Source organism: Nerophis ophidion, linkage group LG18, assembly GCF_033978795.1.
Source record: "Nerophis ophidion isolate RoL-2023_Sa linkage group LG18, RoL_Noph_v1.0, whole genome shotgun sequence".
Taxonomy (NCBI): Eukaryota; Metazoa; Chordata; class Actinopteri; order Syngnathiformes; family Syngnathidae; genus Nerophis; species Nerophis ophidion.
The window spans coordinates 33,979,978-34,001,724 of NC_084628.1; the positions used below are offsets into that span (position 1 = coordinate 33,979,978).

Sequence of the window (21,747 nt, forward strand, 5' to 3'; positions counted from 1 at the left end):
GGCATCACAACAAAATTAGGCATAATAATGTGTTAATTCCACGACTGTACCGGTATCGGTTGATATAGAAATCGGTAATTAAGAGTTGGATAACATCGGAATGTCTTATATTGGCAAAAAAGCCATTATCGGACATTTCTATTATTTACTTAGAATTTGTAAAGGCATAAATATTAGCTTTAAATTCATTGTGCAGGTGTACCTAATGAAGTGTCCAGTAGGAGCATTATGACATTTAGTGTTTATTTATTGCACATTCTTGTCAACATCATTTAACAACTGGCATTGTGTTTATAAACATGAATGTTGGCTTTAATTCTGATTTGTTTGCCCATGTCTGGAGGCTAAAATAATGACTGTATAAAATGTGTGTGTATGTGTATGTGTGTGTGCATGCGTGTGTGTGTGTGTGCGTGTGTGTGTGTATGTTGTGTGTGTCTTTGTGTGTATTGTATGTGTGTGTGTACCTCCCCACGGTCCCCCAGCATGGAATCAGGAGGTTTGGGCAGCTGCTGTCCACTAATGACCTTAAGAAGGAGCTGTTTCTTGGGGTAAGCTGGAAGTGGGTCGTCACTAAATGGGTTGAAAGTGCCTGCAGGGGAGGTGAGAAACAACATGTTAGATGTATGCCCTCACTCAATACATTAATATAAGAACTCGGAAGACGCTCGGTTTGTTTTCTTCTGTGTAGATGAGGGGTCCTCAACCAGTCGATTTTTGGGACGCGTGCGAAAATATTACAAAACCCAAAACCAGTGAAGTTGGAACATTGTGTAAATTATAAATATAAACACAATACTGTGATTTGTAAATCATTTTCAACCTATTTTCAATTGAATAGACAGCAAAGACAAGATATATAATGTTCAAACTTTTAAACTCTATTTTTTGCAAATATTAAATCATTTGGAATTTGATGCAAACATGTTTCAAAAAAGCTGGCACAAGTGGCAAAAAAGACTGAGAAAGTGGGGGAACGCTCACTTATTTGGAACATCTCACAGGTGAACAGACTAATTGGGAACAGGTGGGTGCATTGATTGGGTATAAAAACAGCTTGCATTAAATGCTCAGTCATTCACAAACAAGGATGGGAAGAGGGTCACCACTTTGTGAACAAATGCGTGAGCAAACTGTCAAACAGTTTAAGAACAACATTTCTCAACGAGCTATTGCAAAGAATTTAGGGATTTCACCATCAACGGTCTGTAATATCATCAAAAGTTTCAGAGAATCTGGAGAAATCACTGCACGTAAGCGACAATGCCCGTGACCTTGGATCCCTCAGATGGTACTGCATCAAACAGCGACATCAGTGTGTGAAGGTTAGCACCAAAAGGGCTCAGGGACACTTCAGAAAACCACTGTCAGTAACAGTTACAGTTGGTTGCTACATCTGTAAGTGCAAGTTAAAACTCTATTATGCATCGCGAAAGCCATTTATCAACAACACCCGGAAACTCCGCCGGCTTCGCTGGGCCCGAGCTAACCTAAGATGGACTAATGCAAAGTAGAAAAGTGTTCCGTGGTTTGACGAGTCCACATTTCAAATGTTTTTTGGAAACTGGACAAAGAGAAAAAGAACCATCCGGACTGTTATAGGTGCAAAGTTCAAAAGCCAGCATTTCTGATGGTATAGGGGTGTATTAGTGCCCAACGCATGGGTAACTTACACATCTGTGAAGGAACCATGAATGCTGAAAGGTAAAACAGGTTTTGGATCAACGTTGCCAACTAAGCAACGTCTTTTTCATGGACGCCCCTGCTTATTTCAGCAAGACAATGGCAAGTCACGTGTTACGACAGCGCGGCTTCGTATTAAAAGAGTGCAGGTACGAGTCCAGACCTGTCTCCCATTGAAAATGTGTGGCGCATTATGAAGCCTAAAATACAACAACTGAGATCCCGGACTGTTGAACAACTTAAGCCGGACATCAAGCAAGAATGGCAAAGAAATCCACCTGAAAAGCTTCAAAGATTGGTTTCCTCAGTTCCCAAATGTTTTTAAATTTAAATTTTAAGCTAATGATTATTTGCAAAAATAGTTTAAATAGCCTGTCTTTGCAGTCTATTCAATTGAATATAAGTTGAAAATAATTTGCAAATCATTGTAGTCTGTTTTTATTTACGATTTACACAACTTCACTGGTTTTGGGTTTTGTAGAAAATAAAAAGGTATTAATATGACATCAGTGACATCCTGGGAGTCTGAGTGAATAACAGACCTGCTATTAGGCACATATTTTAACAAGCCTGCACACCTTGCCTCTCTCTCTTCAGCCTCACATCCAGCCGGTCTGGACACCGCGGCCACACCGCCGGAGCATGGCCGCACACTTCACCCACTCGTCCCGCAAACACGCGTTGCATGAAAAATCATCGAGCTGCCACGGGACGCATCATTGAAAAGTCGTCCTCACTTTCTGGGCAGCAATCTACCGGCTTCCTTCCTCCAGCAATGCAGTGTTGCGCTGGAAGTTCTGCCACGTCTTCCAAAAATTGTAAGATTCCGTAAAGGCGAGCGGCCGAGGCCCGTCTGGCGATCACGGAGCCCAACGTCATCATCACTCGCCTGCAACAGGAAGCTAACGAGCCAAATACTAGAATCTGTGAACATTGCACCAAAATACGGATCTTGTTTTGATTTATTTACAAAAGTAAACATTATTTATTGATATCGATAAAACGAGGCGGAGGCTAAAGAAGGACTTCCCCGGTTATCCCCACTTAGCCTGCTCGGTGGATGTGTGGTTAGAGTGTCCGCCCTGAGATCGGTAGGTTGTGAGTTCAAACACCGGCTGAGTCATATCAAAGACTATAAAAATGGGAGCCACTAAGGGTTGGAATTGAAGATTAAATCACCAAAATGATTTCTGAGCGTGGCTGCTGCTCACTGCTCCCCTCACAAGGGGAGAACAGTGAGCTACCAGGGGGTAGAACAAGGGGATGGGTCAAATGCAGAGGGTAATTTCCCCGCATCTAGTGTCTGTGTGACTATAAGTGGTACTTTAACTTTTTAATCACTGTTTTCAATACTTCCGGTGCTGGCGTAAACTGACTCGCGTCTCAAAGGTGACCATAGGATGGACAAATATAGTACAGCGTAAAGGCCATAGAGGTCCATCAAGGTGTATATATATAATAAATATTGCCAGTCACAATTATCTTGTGCTCAGCTGGGAAAATAAGTGTGTATATATCATATTTCCTTGATTAACCGCCGGGGCGCTAATTAATTTAAAATCTCTTCTCACTCCTGCGCATATTCAAGGTAAGCGGTAAAAGTAAGCAGGCGCTAATAATACAGTAAAACAGTAAAAAATTGAGTGTGATATAATAAAAATAAACAAAAAATAAATAATTATTCTGGGGCTGCGATCCGGTGGTTGGGGACCACTGCTCTACAACATTCTATCTGCGTGTCGGTCGGATGCATGCATATTACTGCTTCTCATACGAGATTGCAATGCATACTTGGTCAACAGCCATACCTTTTACACTGATGGTTGTGATATAAACAACTTTAACACTCTTACTAATATGCGCCACACTCTGTGAACTCACACCCAACACATTTCTGGAGAACAATGGCTCTGTAACACATTACAAAAGCAACATAAGAGTTACCCAGAATTCCAATGCATCCATGACTCTTGGCTATATTATACACGTGCCCCCAACCCCGCCCGCCTCAACCGGCGCACGGAGAGGGAGTGCGGGGCGGGGTTTGGTGCTAGCGGGGTGTATAATATAGCCAAGAGTAATGGGTGCATTGGAATTCTGGGTAATTCTTATGTTGCGTTTATAATGTGTCACAGAGCCAATGTTCTCCAGAAATGTGTTTGGTGTGGGTTCACAGAGTGTGGCGCATATTAGTAAGAGTGTTAATGACAAGTTGTTTTATATCACAACCATCAGTGTGATCTGTATGGCTGTGGAACAAGACCCCTGGTTTACACACAGTAAATCCCCCCCAAAAAAATGCCTCCGCCATTTTGGAAATGAAGACACGCGTCGTCACCCGTGACGTCATGGCTTTGACCTGGTGGTAAAAGTAAACATGTGCCAATAGATTTGGGGAATGAGTTCGACCCAGCAGTAATTCAAGTCAGGTGCATATTACAAGCCTGGTGGCTATTCAAGGAAATACGGTATATATATATATATACATATATATATATATATATATATATATATACATACTTATGTCACCCATTTACTTAATATTATGAACTGTTACAGGTGTATTCAATAATCATGGCTTTGACCTGGCGGTAAAAGTAAACATGCGACAATAGATTTGGGGAGCGAGTTCGACCCAGCAGTAATTCAAGTCAGGTGCATATTACAAGCCCGGTGGCTATTGAGGGAAATACGGTGTGTATATATATATATATATATATATATATATATACACATACTTATGTCACCCATTTACTTAATATTATGAACTGTTACAGGTGTATTCAATAATCATGCTAATATTAAAAATATAACTTAATAGAATGTGGGGATATAAAAGGCATCCGGTGCTATCGGACCGGGCGGAAGCGGAAACAGACGTCATACACCACCTGGAGCACCTGTCAGCCAGAGCGTTTTTGCTACGCAGCCACTGCATGGAAGGATCCTCATTTTTGACCGTTTTTGTGGATTTACAATTGGCCTGTGGAGAACTGGGCCAACAGAGTTGGATGCACAGACGCGGTACCGTGAGTACGTGCATGCCGCTATATGCATGTCACATACGTAACCTTGGGGACTTTGGGGAAATATATGTGTTGTATTAAATTTGGGGGGGTGAACTGCACTTTGGGCTGTTGGATTCAGTGTGTTGTGCAGGGGTTTGATTTGTACTGGCGGGTTCGGGGGAGGTGTTTGTTATGCGGGATTAATTTGTGGCATATTAAATATAAGCCTGGTTGTGTTGTGGATAATAGTTGTACATGTTTTGTGTTTATTTACTGTTTTTCAGTCATACCCAGCTGAATATCAGGTCCCCCCCTTGACTACCTAATTTGCGTAGTAGCAGCGACACTTGGCTGCGTTTGTTACAACAGTACTAAGACTATCGTGAACACAAACAGTTAGCTTCGGCAGCTGGGGGGCTCAAAGTGTGGCACAGGCGCCATCTGTGGCTTGTTATTGGACCTATGGGCACATAACATAAACACTAGCAAAAATGAGGAAAACAGCAATGAGAAAAAAACATATGTTGACAGTTGACATCAGCCAGTAATAAAACCACAAAGCTTTGTATTTATTATATCCATCCATCCATCCATTTCCTACCGCTTATTCCCTTTTGCGGTTGCAGGTATCGCTGGCGCCTATCTCAGCTACAATCGGGCGGAAGGCGGGGTACATCCTGGACAAGTCGCCACCTCATCGCAGGGCCAACACAGATAGACAGGCAACATTCACACTCACATTCACACACTAGGGCCAATTTAGTGTTGCCAATCAACCTATCCCCAGGTGCATGTCTTTGGAAGTGGGAGGAAGCCGGAGTACCCGGAGGGAACCCACACATTCACGGGGAGGACATGCAAACTCCACACAGGATTGAACACAGGACTGCAGGACCTTCGTATTGTGAGGCAGACACACTAACCCCTCTTCCACCGTGAATATATATATATATATATATATATATATATATATATATATATATATATATATATATATATATATATATATATATATATATATATATGGGCTTCACGGTGGCAGAGGGGTTAGTGCGTCTGCCTCACAATACGAAGTTCCTGCAGTCCTGGGTTCAAATCCAGGCTCGGGATCTTTCTGTGTGGAGTTTGCATGTTCTCCCCGTGAATGCGTGGGTTCCCTCCGGGTACTCCGGCTTCCTCCCACTTCCAAAAACATGCACCTGCGGCTAGGTTAATTGGCAACACTAAATTGGCCCTAGTGTGTGAATGTTGTCTGTCTATCTGTGTTGGCCCTGCGATGAGGTGGCGACTTGTCCAGGGTGTGCCCTGCCTTCCGCCCGATTGTAGCTGAGATAGGCGCCAGCGCCCCCCGCGACCCCGAAAAGGGAATAAGCGGTAGAAAATGGATGGATATATATATATATATATATATATATATATATATATATATATATATATATATATATATATATATATATATATATATATATATATATATATATATATATATATATATATATATATATGTATGTATGTATGTATGTATATGTACTGTATATATATATATATATATATATATATGTACTGTATATATATATATATATATATATATGTACTGTATATATATATATATTAAAAATATATAAAAAAAATATATATATGAACTAGGGTTGTACGGTATACCGGTACTAGTATAGTACCATGATACAATGAATCATATTCGGTACTATACCACCTCTAAAAAGTACCGACGATGCAGCGAGACAATTTACGAGCAGAGGAGCATGTTCGGCAGCGCACAATCATGGAGTACTTATGAGCAGACACAGTGTGTAGACAGAACATTGAGAATGGACGCATTTTGGCCTAAAGGTGAAGTTATAACACTGAAACGCCCTCAAGAAGAGATGCTTTAAGACATGGTTAGCTCCCTAGCAGCTAGTGTCCATTGGCAGTCGGCAGTGTTTTAGTAACTTCTAAATTATTAATCATCGTCTTCATGGCGACAAACAAAGTAAGTTTCTCACAAGTATCTTCCCTGCAGGATGAGTAATAGCTAAACATGCTTCACTACACACTGTAGCTCACCGGCATCAAAAAGTTAAAAAAACGCCATTGGTGGATCTACACCTGACATCCACTGTAATGATACCAAGAACAGGAGCGTAGCTAGTCAATACTACTACGATTACGTTTAGCATCACAAAATCTTTTTTTTCCTTTTTAAAATTCATATTATCTTTATAAACTGTAAATATGTCCATGGACACATGAGGACTTTAATTATGACCATTGTATGATCCTGTAACTACTTGGTATTGAATCGAAAGCTAAATGTGTTGTATCATCCAAAACTAATGTAAAATATCCAAACAACAGAAGAATTTTAACAGAAGCGTAGATAAAACATATTAAAACAGAATGTAACCAGATATAAACAGAACATTAACAAGTGGATTAATGATCATTTTTTACAGCTTGTCCCTCACAATGTAAAAAAAATAATAGAATGTAAAATGACATGATATCTTACTGCATACGTAGGAACCTTTGTTTGCTTACTTACTAATAAAAGACAAGTTGTCTAGGATGTTCACTATTTTATTTAAGGACTTAACTGCAACAAGAAACATTTGTTTAATGTACTCTATGATTTTTTTGTTAAAATTAAGCCAATAATGCAATTTTTTGTGGTCCCCTTTATTTAGAAAAGTACCAAAATAATTTTAGTACCGGTACCAAAATAATGGTATCGTTACAACACTACCCGCATCTTAAAGGGGAACATTATCACCAGACCTATGTAAGCGTCAATATATACCTTGATGGTGCAGAAAAAAAAACATCTATTTTTTTTACCAATTTCCGAACTCTAAATGGGTGAATTTTGGCAAATTAAACGCCTTTCTGTTCATCGCCCTATTTGCGATGACGTCAGAACGTGACGTCTCCGAGGTAATACAGCCGCCATTGTCATTTTCAACACATTACAAACACCGGGTCTCAGCTCTGTTATTTTCCGTTTTTTCGACTATTTTTTGGAACTTTGGAGACATCATGCCTCGACGGTGTGTTGTCGAAGGTTGTAACAACACTAATAGGGAGGGATTCAAGTTGTACCACTGGCCCGAAGATGCGAAAGTGTCTGCCGCCAGACCCCCATTGAATGTGCCAAAGTGTCTCTACATTTTACCGGCGATGACAGAGATGTATGGATAACCTGCAGATGCAATTGCACCGATAAAGTCAACGAAATCACAAAGGTGAGTTTTGTTGATGTTGACTCATGTGCTAATCAGACATATTTGGTTGCGGCGTGACTGCCAGCTAATCGATGCTAACATGCTACGCTAATCGACGCTAACATGCTATTTACCGGCGGTGCTAAAGCAGACATGGCACAGAGTTGTATGGATAACCTGCAGATGCATTTGCAACTATAAAGTCAACTAAATCACAAAGGTGAGTTTTGTTGAGGTTGACTGCCAGCTAATCGATGCTAACATGCTACGCTAATCGATGCTAACATGCTATTTACCGGCGGTGCTAAAGCAGACATGGCACAGAGATGTATGGATAACCTGCAGATGCATTTGCAACTACATTACGTTTACTTCCACCCACATTTAATGCGAAAAAAAACACTTACCAATTGAAGGATTTAAGTTGCTCCAGTGTCACGAGATGCGAAAGTCCCGATCGTTTGGTCCGCACATTTTACCGGCGATGCTAACGCAGCTATTCGGCCATGCTATGGCTATGAATAGAGTCAATAGCTATTCGCTCAATAGCTTCAGTTTCTTCTTCAATACTTTCATACTCCAACCATCCGTTTCAATACATGCGTAATCTGTTAAATTGCTTAAGTCGCTGAAATCCGAGTCTGAATCCGAGCTAATGTTGCTATATCTTGCTGTGGTATTCGCCGTTGTTTGTTTACATTGGCAGCACTGTATGACGTCACAGGGAAATGGATAGTCGCATCGCAAATAGCGAAAATCAAGCACTTTATAGTTTTTTTTAGGGATATTCGGGGACCGGTAAAATTTTGAAAAAAAATTTAAAAAATACAACAAGCCACTGGGAACTGATTTTTATTGTTTTCAACCCTTTTGAAATTGTGATAATGTTCCCCTTTAAGTCTCTATTTGATCCCCCTAATGACATGTAAATAGTGTAGAGCTGTTACCTTTACACATGGGTGGGGGCTTGAGGACGTAGCCACTACCTCCATTCACCATAAACTTTGATCTGTTAAGCTGCATCATTCTTCCCTCCGTCTGGTAGTTCAGGGCCACTGAAAAGAAAAGTTTTGCTGTTACTACTGCAATGTTGTAGTTATACTAGTGTGACTAATGCTTTGGGAAAGTGGGGGAGAAAATATTGCTCTCTTTGACCACTCGATCAAAGAGAGCCATATTTAGATTAGGCTCCAGGATGTTGTACAACACACAATGTTGTAAAAGCGCTAAGGGAAAAAAAAACTGCTCAGTCAGCAATCATACTGCTAATCTATTCCTTGTAAACAACTTTACAAGTGTAAGACTTTTACACCAACAGCTGACTAGGACAGGTATCATTTTAAAGTGCATGCAGAGGAAGATATTGCTGAACACTCATGATACTAATACAGCCCTCTCGTGGAGGTAATCAAAACAAATACATCAGGAGGTTGCCTACAGCCACAGCCGTTGATGACAATATTTTACTTGGAGTTAATAAGAGACCCTAGTAGTTGTTGGAGGCTTGAAGGACAGTTAAATAAAATGCATTAATTGGAACATTTGCAGTAATGACAAAATGCAATTTTGTTCGAAATTGCGCATGAATGCTAAAAAGCCAAAGCCAAACTGATACGCTACCAGTTAGCATCCTAGCCAAATAGAGTCAAGTAACAAAATATTTAACTCAAAAATTAGCATGTGTAAAATAATATATTTGAGTCAAAGGTTGCCAGTAAAATTAACAAAAATAACCTAGTATGCTAAAAGTTAACATCCGGAATATAACAAAATATTTGACGCTCAGGGGTACCCATACACAATGAGCAAAAGCAACTAGCATGCTAACAATTAGCATGCCTAACATAACAATACATTTCAGTCAAAAGTGTATACCAGTAAAATTAACAAAAATAACCTAGTATGCTAAAAGTTAACATCTGGAATATAACACAATATTTGACTCTGAGGTGTACACGTGCAAAATGAGCAAAAGCAACTAGCATGCTAACAATAAGCATGCATAAAATAACAATATATTTGAGTAGAAGGTGTATACCTGTAAAATTAACCAAAAAAACCTAGTATGCTAAAGGTTAACATCCGGAATATAACAAAATATTTGACGCTCAGGTGTACCCATGCAAAATGAGCAAAAGCAACAAGCATGCTAACAACTACCATGCGTAACATAACAATACATTTCAGTCAAAAGTGTATACCAGTAAAATTAACAAAAATAAACTCGAATGCTAAAAGTTAACATCCGGAATATAACACGATATTTGACTCTGAGGTGTACACGTTCAAAATGAGCAAAAACAACTAGCATGCTAACAATAAGCATGCGTAAAATAACAATATATTTGAGTACAAGGTGGATACCTGTAAAATTAACAAAAAGAACCTAGTATGCTAAAGGTTAACATCCTGAATATAACAAAATATTTGACGCTCAGGTGTACCCATGCAAAATGAGCAAAAGCAACTAGCATGCTAACAATTAGCATGCGTAACATAACAATAGATTTCAGTCAAAAGTGTATACCAGTAAAATTAACAAAAATAAACTCGAATGCTAAAAGTTAACATCCGGAATATAACACAATATTTGACTCTGAGGTGTACACGTGCAAAATGAGCAAAAGCAACTAGCATGCTAACAATAAGCATGCGTAAAATAACAATATATTTGAGTAGAAGAGGTATACCTGTAAAATTAAAAAAAAGGTACTAGCATGCTAAAAGTTAACAAAATATTTGACTTTGAGGTGTAAACACGCAAAATGAGCAAAAGCAACTAGCATGCTAACAATTAGCATGCGTAACATAACAATGGATTTCAGTCAAAAGTGTATACCAGTAAAATTAACAAAAATAAACTCGAATGCTAAAAGTTAACATCCAGAATATAACACAATATTTGACTTTGATGTGTACACATGCAAAATGAGCAAACGCAACTAGCATGCTAACAATTAGCATGCGTAAAATAATATATTTGAGTCGAAGGTGTAGGCCAGTAAAACTAACTAAATTAAACCAGCATGCTAAAAGTAAACAAAATATTTGACTCTGATGTGTAATTGAGCAAAAGAAACTAGCATGCTAACAATTAGCATGCGTAAATAAATATATTTGGGTCGAAGGTGTATGCCAGAAAAAATAACTAATTCAAACTAGCATGCTAAAAGTTAACAAAATCTTTGACTCTAAGGTGTACACATGCAAAAAGAGCAAAAGCAACCAGCATGCTAACAATTAGCATGCGTAAAATAACAATATATTTGAGTCAAAGGTGTATACGAGTAAAATTAACAGCAAAAATAAATAGCATGCTAAAATTTAACAAAATATTTGACTCTGAGGTGTAAACATGCTAAAGGAGCAAAAGCAACTAGCATGCTAACAATTAGCTTGTGCAAAATAACAATATATTTGAGTTGAAGGTGTATACCAGTAAAATTAACAAAAAGAAACTAGCATGCTAAAATTTAACAAAATATTTGACTCCGAGGTGTAAACATGCTAAATGAGCAAAAGCAACTAGCATGCTAACAATTAGCATGCATAAAATAACAATATATTTGAGTCGAAGGTGTATACCAGTAAAATTAACAAAAAAAAAATAGCATGCTAAAAGTTTATATTCGGAATATAACTAAATATTTTACTCTGAGGTGTACACATGCAAAATGAGCAAAAGCAACTAGCATGCTAACAATTAGCATGCGTAAAAATAACAATATATTTGATTCAAAGGTGTATAATGGTAAAATTAACAAAAATAAACTAGCATGCTAAAATTTAACAAAATATTTGACTCTGAGGCGTAAACATGCAAAATGAGCAAAAGCAACTAGGATGCTAACAACTAGCATGTGTCAAGTAACAAAATGTTTGACTCTGAAGCGTATACCAGGGAAATTTGCAAAAGAGTTAGCTGAAATTAGCATGCTGGCAATTGACTAACATTACCAAGGAGCTGGTTTGTTTTTACTTTGGTTTGGAACAGTTTGAATCAATCATCAAAATTTATAATAGAGAAAAAGTGTCAAATCTGGCCATTTTTCGGTAGTAAAAATTGGATTTGAATGTCCTGAGTCAGTTAAATGTTTGATGGTGGAATGGTTGAAATAGGTTGAAAATAGTGAGGAATGACGATGTTTAAAAATTGCCAAAATGAGCAAAAATGTATTCCTTGAAATGTGGAAATTTTTGAAACATTTTGAGAATGTCATTGTCTGAATCGGATGAAAAAAGTGATAAAATAAGGGGTGGAATATGACAAATTAGAATACTATATCAGCTTTGTTAAATCTTCAAATGATGTGGCAATTATCAATGCTCATTCATTTTTCAGTACAAGACTATTTTAAGCTTTCCCACTTTGAGAAGAGAATAGTTTAGGTAAAGTTAACTAAAAAAGACACATTTGGATGACTTGGGTGTGGAAAAAAGCCAATATCAACACATTTTAGATTTAAGTACAAGTCCAAAGTGGAAGCAGCGTGTTTGTATTGTCTCCAGGCCGGCGGACGGGCGGCGGTCTTACCCAGCTGACAGCCAACGTTCCAATAGAACTGGGGGTTGAAATTGGACGAGTCAATGCGGTACGCCGAGGGATAGATTCGTGACAGCTGCCTCTGATTGAATGCCAGGAACTGTTCGGCTCTGTGATTAACCAGAGACTGGGCTCTGGTCTCGCTGAATGACAGGACGTCACCGGGTGTACCTGAAGACAAACACGGGTGAAGCGTATTAAAGACTTTAAAATTGCGGCGTCGCTATTATCTGGCAGGTGTTGGCTTTCACCTTCGTTTAAACACTCTTGGGAGGCCACAGAGTTGGTGAAGACCACCAGGTTTGACAGATCCCGACTCAGCTTCATTGTCTTCCTCTTCCTTCCTCCCCTAAAACAACGACCAAATGACAACAGGAGTAAACAAAAGAGTGTTTTCCAGGGTGGCGAACAAGCGGTATTAGAATGCTTGGGCAGGCAAAGACAGAACGCTTAATAGAGACGCAGTCAGCATGAGGCTCTGTGTGACTTCCACGCCGCCTCCATTGAGCCGCAACAAGCAGATCATGAATATGCAACGAGGGACACTGACTGCAAGAACAAGCAGACTCCTTACACCAGACCTGGGCAAATTAAGGCCCGGGGCCGTTAAGCCTTTCAATCTGGCCCGCCGGACATTCCCAAATGTTTTTTTTAGATCTTTAAGATGCAAACAGTAGCTGCCATTATGATGTGTAGTGATCTTTTCAAATGACCGTAAGTCTTGAACTACACATAGCATTCCAATGGTCGCAAATCTGCACTTTTGCATGATATACTAGTTATTATGGTTATCTAATTAGTTACTATGGTAATTTAATTAGTTACTATGGTAATCTACGTCACAGCAGCTCAGACGAGGCACCAAGAAGTGTGGGTGTGGAGCGTTTCCGCAGAGTGTTTCCAGAGCGGCAAACCTGAAATGCGGGTGTCGGGGACAGGCGCAGAAGAAGATTTTTACAACAAAGTTCTAAAGCTTAGTGGTATATCTGATAAATCAGATTGTAGGTGGATTTTTTTTTACCCTTCGGGCTCATATTTTGCTGTGTTTGTTGCATTTTCGTTGCGTTTCGCTTGTTTGTAAAACATGTCAATGGAGAGGGTGTGTGATATGTTGTCAATATTCAGTGTTTTATCGTTCATATTTAATATTGTAAATCCCACTTCCTTTATAGAAAAAAAATGGAAATTCCGTTCCGTTTTTTTAAGGCGGTCCGTCATAACGACGTGGTTCAATGCACAGTAGGGCGTAAATGTGTCTCTATATAATATTTCTCCAGCAATGATCATGTGGTGACATAAATTATGGTATTTTGAGAGGTAATTATTGAAGTAAGACTAGTCACTGAAGGCCTAGCTGGTAAACACACGGCCCACCCATATATGTATATATATATATGTATATCAATCAATCAATCAATCAATGTTTACTTATATAGCCCTATATATATATATATATATATATATATATATATATTTTATTTATATATATTTTATTTATATATATATATATATATATATATATATATTTTATTTATATATATATATTTTATTTATATATATATATATAATATATATATATATATATATATATATATATATATAAGATATATGTATGTATATATAAGATATATGTATGTATGCATAAAATATATATATATATGAATAAAATCCCTTTCGGGGTCGCGGGAGGTGTTGAGCCTATCTCAGCTGCACACGGGCAGAAGGCGGGGTATACCCTCTATACATATATATATATATATATATATATATATATATATATATATATATATATATATATATAAATAAATGATAAATGGGTTGTACTTGTATAGCGCTTTTCTACCTTCAAGGTACTCAAAGCGCTTTGACCCTACTTCCACATTTACCCATTCACACACACATTCACACACTGATGGAGGGAGCTGCCATGCAAGGCGCTAACCAGCACCCATCAGGAGCAAGGGTGAAGTGTCTTGCTCAGGACACAACGGACGTTTTATATATATATATATATATATATATATATTAGGGGTGTGGGGAAAAATTGATTCAAATACGAATATCATTTACGTTGTGCGATTCAGAATTGATTCTCATTTTAAAAAAACATTTTTTTTAATTTTTTTTTATTTTAAATTTTTCTGCTTCTTTTTTTTTTTTTTTATCAATCCAACAAACCACTACACAGCAATACCAAAACAATGCAATCCAATTCCGAAAGCAAACCTGACCCAGCAACACTCAGAACTGCAATAAACAGAGCAATTGAGAGGAGACACAAACACGACACAGAACAAACCAAAAGTAGTGAAACAAAAATGAATATTATCAACAACAGTATCAATATTAGTTATAATTTCAACATAGCAGTGATTAAAAATCCCTCATTGACATTATCATTAGACATTTATAAAAATAATAAAAAAGAACAATAGTGTCACAGTGGCTTACACTTGCATCGCAACACACTGTGTCCAATGTTTTCACAAAGATAAAATAAGTAATATTTTTGGTTCGTTTAATAGTTAATACAAATTTACATTATTGCAATCAGTTGATAAAACATTGTCCTTTACAATTATAAAAGTGTTTTTTTTTTTTTTTAATCTACTACTCTGCTAGCATATCAGCAGACCTGGTAGATCATGCTGAAATCCTATGTATTGAATGAATACAGAATCGTTTTGAATCGGAAAAATATCGTTTTTGAATCGAGAATCGAATCGAATCGAAAAAATCGATATATTATCGAATCGTGACCCCAAGATTCGATATTGAATCGAATCGTGGGACACCCAAAGATTCACAGCCCTCATATATATATATATATATATATATATATATATATATATATATATATATATATATACATACACACACACACACACACACACACACACACACACACATAGGGCTTCACGGTGGCAGAGGGGTTCAATCCCAGGCTCGGGATCTTTCTGTGTGGAGTTTGCATGTTCTCACCGTGAATGCGTGGGTTCCCTCCGGGTACTCCGCCTTCCTCCCACTTCCAAAGACATGCACCAGGGGATAGGTTGATTGGCAACACTAAATTTGGCCCTAGTGTGTGAATGTGAGTTTGAATGTTGTCTGTCAATCTGTGTTGGCCCTGCGATGTAGTGGCGACTTGTCCAGGGTGTACCCCGCCTTCCGCCCGATTGTAGCTGAGATAGGCGCCAGCACCCCCCGCAACCCCAAAAGGGAATAAGCGGTAGGAAATGGATGGATGCATCCATCCATCCATCCATCCATCCATCCATCATCTTCCGCTTATCCGAGGTAGGGTCGCGGGGGCAACAGCCTAAGCAGGGAAACCCAGACTTCCCTCTCCCCAGCCACTTCGTCTAGCTCTTCCCGGGGTATCCCGAGGCGTTCCCAGGCCAGCCGGGAGACATAGTCTTCCCAACGTGTCCTGGGTCTTCCCCGTGGCCTCCTACCGGTTGGACGTGCCCTAAACACCTCCCTAGGGAGGCGTTCGGGTGGCATCCTGACCAGATGCCCGAACCACCTCATCTGGCTCCTCTCGATGTGGAGGAGCAGCGGCTTTACTTTGAGTTCCTCCCGGATGGCAGAGCTTCTCACCCTATCTCTAAGGGAGAACCCCGCCACACGGCGGAGGAAACTCATTTCGGCCGCTTGTACCCGTGATCTTATCCTTTCGGTCATGACCCAAAGCTCATGACCATAGGTGAGGATGGGAACGTAGATCGACCGGTAAATTGAGAGCTTTGCCTTCTGGCTCAGCTCCTTCTTCACCACAACGGATCGGTACAACGTCCGCATTACTGAAGACGCCGCACCGATCCGCCTGTCGATCTCACGATCCACTCTTCCCTCACTCGTGAACAAGACTCCTAGGTACTTGAACTCCTCCACTTGGGGCAGGGTCTCCTCCCCAACCCGGAGATGGCACTCCACCCTTTTCCGGGCGAGAACCATGGACTCGGATTTGGAGGTGCTGATTCTCATTCCGGTCGCTTCACACTCGGCTGCGAACCGATCCAGCGAGAGCTGAAGATCCCGGTCAGATGAAGCCATCAGGACCACATCATCTGCAAAAAGCAGAGACCTAATCCTGCGGTTACCAAACCGGAACCCCTCAACGCCTTGACTGCGCCTAGAAATTCTGTCCATAAAAGTTATGAACAGAATCGGTGACAAAGGACAGCTTTGGCGGAGTCCAACCCCTCACTGGAAATGTGTTCGACTTACTGCCGGCAATGCGAACCAAGCTCTGGCACTGATCGTGTAGGGAACGGACCGCCACAATAAGACAGTCCGATACCCCATACTCTCTGAGCACTCCCCACAGGACTTCCCGAGGGACACGGTCGAATGCCTTCTCCAAGTCCACAAAGCACATGTAGACTGGTAGGGCAAACTCCCATGCACCCTCAAGAACCCTGCCGAGAGTATAGAGCTGGTCCACAGTTCCACGACCAGGACGAAAACCACACTGTTCCTCCTGAATCCGAGGTTCGACTATCCGACGTAGCCTCCTCTCCAGTACACCTGAATAAACCTTACCGGGAAGGCTGAGGAGTGTGATCCCACGATAGTTGGAACACACCCTCCGGTCCCCCTTCTTAAAGAGAGGAACCACCACCCCGGTCTGCCAATCCAGAGGTACCGCCCCCGATGTCCACGCGATGCTGCAAAGTCTTGTCAACCAAGACAGCCCCACAGCATCCAGAGCCTTAAGGAACTCCGGGCGGATCTCGTCCACCCCTGGGGCCTTGCCACCGAGGAGCTTTTTAACTACCTCAGCGACCTCAGCCCCAGAAATAGGAGAGTCCACCACAGATTCCCCAGGCACTGCTTCCTCATAGGAAGACGTGTTGGTGGGATTGAGGAGGTCTTCGAAGTATTCCTTCCACCTATCCACAACATCCGCAGTCGAGGTCAGCAGAACACCATCCGCACCATACACGGTGTTGATAGTGCACTGCTTCCCCTTCCTGAGGCGGCGGACGGTGGTCCAGAATCGCTTCGAAGCCGTCCGGAAGTCGTTTTCCATGGCTTCCCCGAACTCTTCCCATGTCCGAGTTTTTGCCTCCGCGACCGCTGAAGCTGCACACCGCTTGGCCTGTCGGTACCTGTCCACTGCCTCCGGAGTCCTATGAGCCAAAAGGACCCGATAGGACTCCTTCTTCAGCTTGACGGCATCCCTCCACCGCTGGTGTCCACCAAGGGGTTTTAGGATTGCCGCCCCGACAGGCACCAACTACTAAATAGGCGGCCACAGCTCCGATCTGCCGCCTCGACAATAGAGGTGCGGAACATGGTCCACTCGGACTCAATGTCCAGCACCTCCCTCGTGACATGTTCAAAGTTCTTCCGGAGGTGGGAATTGAAACTTTCTCTGACAGGAGACTCTGCCAGACGTTCCCAGCAGACCTTCACAATGCGTTTGGGCCTCCCAGGTCTGTCCGGCATCCTCCCCCACCATCGCAGCCAACTCACCACCAGGTGGTGATCGGTAGAAAGCTCCGCCCCTCTCTTCACCCGAGTGTCCAAAACATGAGGCCGCAAATCCGATGACACAACTACAAAGTCGATCATGGAACTGCGGCCTAGGGTATCCTGGTGCCAAGTGCACATATGGACACCCTTATGTTTGAACATGGTGTTTGTTATCGACAAACTGTGACGAGCACAAAAGTCCAATAACAAAACACCACTCGGGTTCAGATCCGGGCGGCCATTCTTCCCAATCACGCCTCTCCAGGTTTCACTGTCGTTGCCAACGTGAGCGTTGAAGTCTCCCAGTAGGACAAGGGAATCACCCGGGGGAGCACTTTCCAGTACTCCCTCGAGTGTTCCCAAAAAGGGTGGGTACTCTGAACTGCTGTTTGGTGCATAAGCACAAACAACAGTCAGGACCCGTCCCCCCACCCGAAGGCGGAGGGAGGCTACCCTTTCGTCCACCGGGTTGAACTCCAACGTACAGGCTTTGAGCCGGGGGGAAACAAGAATTGCCACCCCAGTCCGTCGCCTCTCACTGCCGGCAACGCCAGAGTGGAAGAGGGTCCAATCCCTCTCGAGAGAAGTGGTTCCAGAGCCCTTGCTGTGCGTCGAAGTGAGTCCAACTATATCCAGCCGGAATTTCTCGACTTCGCGCACTAGCTCAGGCTCCTTCCCCCCCAGTGACGTGACGTTCCACGTCCCAAGAGCTAGCTTCTGTAGCCGAGGATCGGACCGCCAAGTGCCCTGCCTTCGGCTGTCGCCCAGCTCACAATGCACCCGACCTCTATGGCCCCTGCTATGGGTGGTGAGCCCATTGGAGGGGTGACCCACGTTGACTCTTCGGGCTGTGCCCGGCCGGGCCCCATGGGAACAGGCCCGGCCACCAGGCGCTCGCCATCGTGCCCCACCTCCGGGCCTGGCTCCAGAGGGGGGCCCCGGTGACCCGCGTCCGGGCGAGGGAAATCTGGGTCCATGGTTTTTCATCTTCATAAAGGTCTTCGAGCTGCTCTTTGTCTGATCCCTCACCTAGAACCTGTTTGCCTTGTATATATATGAAAGGATTTTATAGTCCGAAAAATACGGTATATAGTTTATTTTATATCAGGTCATATTATAGTCGGGTCAACACAACATAAAAAAATAATACACATTGACACATGGAATGAGTGCCCTATTATTTATAATTATTTTTTCATAATGTTTCGACACCCTCAGCTAAATAGGGCAACCCAAATATAATAACCTGCTGTCAGTGTGACGTGGTTTTACACTCCTTTGCAAACTACCACTTTTATGTAACTACAAACTGTCTCATTATGAGCTTGTAAAGGCAGAATTTTGATATAGTGGGTACCTTATGTATTTTAAAATCGTTTTTATTTTGAAAGCCATGCATCCTAAACCTGCATACAGTATAAAAGGTGCAATGAAAAATGGATTTAATGCACCGCAGCAAATGGTGATGTTATGTCATCATAGGGATTAGTTGTGTATAAAACATAAACGATGCATGCCTTCTAGTGCAGTGCAATCCATTACACTCGCCATTGCATAATGCAACCAAATCTATTATATACGAGTTAGGTCAAAGGTCACCTGTTAAACTGTCCCCCGCCGTCCCTTCCAGATGTCTCCTGGTCATCTTCCTCCTTTTCTACAGTTTGGCAGGTCAGCCGAGATTTGGAGTGCCGCTGGAAAAAAAAAAAACGCACATTGTCTTTTGTTTTTTTTCCCAATGCACGTTCAGCCAAATAAAGAGCAGAATTGCATGTGTGTACACTTCAGGACATCCCAGGCATCCAATGTAGCAATTTGCATGTGCTGATGTGAGTGGGCTTTTTTTCCCCCTCAGCTTGACGTAATTAGTGTCAGGTGTTTGATAAGGTGCTAGGTGCCTCCCAGCTTGAAGAGCGGTTGAGAAGAGGACGCGGGTCACAACAATTACAGCGGCGAAGCACCTCGCCAGCACGTTTGACGCCCTGATGCGCGCACGCACACGTGTGCACACGCGTGGGAGGATGCAAATTGCCCGCGGTTAACATAAGACTATAACTGAGGGTAAAGACTTAAAACAATAAAGCGCTGTCAAAATACTAATTTTTTTAAATCAGATTAATCACACTTTTGAATTTACATTAATAGTGATGGTTATTAGGTTATTATTACAAGTATACAATTTAAAATTACCTCAAAAAAAGAGCTCAATATTTGGACACAAATGCAATTTTGTCGTCAGAATGTCATACAGAAAGATTTTTAACATGTTTGACTCGAATGCAAGTCATTTATTTTCCCTATAACTTGGTAACAGTTTTATCTTAACTCTGCAATGACCTGATCACCTACCGCAGGGGTGTCAAACTCAAATACAGTGTGGGCCAAAATTTTAAACTGAACAAATGATGATAGCGGGGGGGGGGGTATTGTAGCGTCCCGGAAGAGTTAGTGCTGCAAGGGGTTCTGGGTATTTGTTCTGTTGCGTTACAGTGCGGATGTTACCCCGAAATGTGTTTGTCATTATTATTTGGTGTGGGTTCACAGTGTGGCTTATATTTGTAACAGTGTTGGCATTGTTAATACGGCCACTCTGTGTGCCCTATATGGCTGTTGATCAAGTATGCCTTGCATTCACTTGTGTGTGTGCTAAAGCCGCATATATTATATGAATGGGCCGACACGCTATTTGTATGGAGGAAAAGCAGACGTGACCACAGGAGGCAGAGAACGCTAATGGCAGTGCCTTTAAGGCACGCCCCCAATATTGTTGTCCGGGTGGAAATTGGGAGAAATTCGCGAGAATGGTTGCCCCGGGAGATTTTCGGGAGGGGCGCTGAACTTCAGAAGTCTCCTGGGAAAATTGGGAGGGTTGACAAGTATGAGTGATAGCGGTGAATGCGGTGTTACAGCGAAACAGCCGCTGTATAACACCGGCAGGCCAGCTCTAATGTTAATTTGACATTGCCTCAAGGGACAAATGAAATTAAAGGGATGGCCAAATTTGGCCCGCGGGCCAGAGTTTGACACCCATGACCTACCGTATGAAAACAGGCGCCACCATTTAAGGTAAAGAATCAATTCCATCCATCCATCCATTTCCTACCGCTTATTCCCTTTTGGGGTCGCGGGGGGCGCTGGCGCCTATCTCAGCTGCAATCGGGCGGAAGGCGGGGTACACCCTGGACAAGTCGCCACCTCATCGCAGGTAAAGAATCAATTACATGAGTTAACAGACTCAACACGTACATATTTGTATACTAGTGTTGTCCCGATAGCAATAATTTGGTCCCGGTACCAAAATTATTTCAATACTTTTCGGTACTTTTGTAAATAACGGGGACCAGAAAATATGGCATTATTGGCTTTATTTTAACTAAAAACCTTAGGGTATATTAAACATATGTTTGTTATTGCAAGTTTGTCATTAAATAATACAGTTAACATACAAAAAAACTTGCCTTTCAGTAGTAAGTAAGCAAACAAAGGTTCCTAATTAGTCTGCTGATATATACAGTAAAATATTGGGTTATGTATCATTCTATTATTTTGTCAACATTATTAAGGACAAGCTGTGAGAATAAATCATTAATCTACTTGTTCATTTACTGTTATTATCTGCTTAGTTTCTCTTTTAACATGTTCTATCTACACTTCAGTTAAAGGCCTACTGAAACCCACTACTACCCACCACGCAGTACATCAATGATGTAATATTAACATTGCAACACATGCCAATACGGCTTTTTTAGTTCACTAAATTACAATTTTAAATTTCCTGGGAGTTTCGTCTTAGAAACGTCGTATAATGATA

General features: G+C 41.4%; 1 protein-coding gene across 5 annotated transcripts in view; it reads right to left on the reverse strand.

Moving 5' to 3' along the window:
* plch1 (phospholipase C, eta 1) overlaps window positions 1-21,747 on the reverse strand; it is a 163,948-nt gene that overhangs the window by 22,967 nt on the left and 119,234 nt on the right. For all 5 annotated transcript variants that reach the window (XM_061878019.1, XM_061878018.1, XM_061878017.1 and 2 more), the window contains exons 13-17: window positions 19,536-19,630; window positions 12,707-12,804; window positions 12,447-12,626; window positions 8,860-8,967; window positions 468-592 (exon numbers count right to left, since the gene is read on the reverse strand). In XM_061878019.1, coding sequence (XP_061734003.1) covers window positions 468-592; window positions 8,860-8,967; window positions 12,447-12,626; window positions 12,707-12,804; window positions 19,536-19,630 — 606 coding nt within the window. The remainder of the gene's footprint in view (window positions 1-467; window positions 593-8,859; window positions 8,968-12,446; window positions 12,627-12,706; window positions 12,805-19,535; window positions 19,631-21,747) is intronic.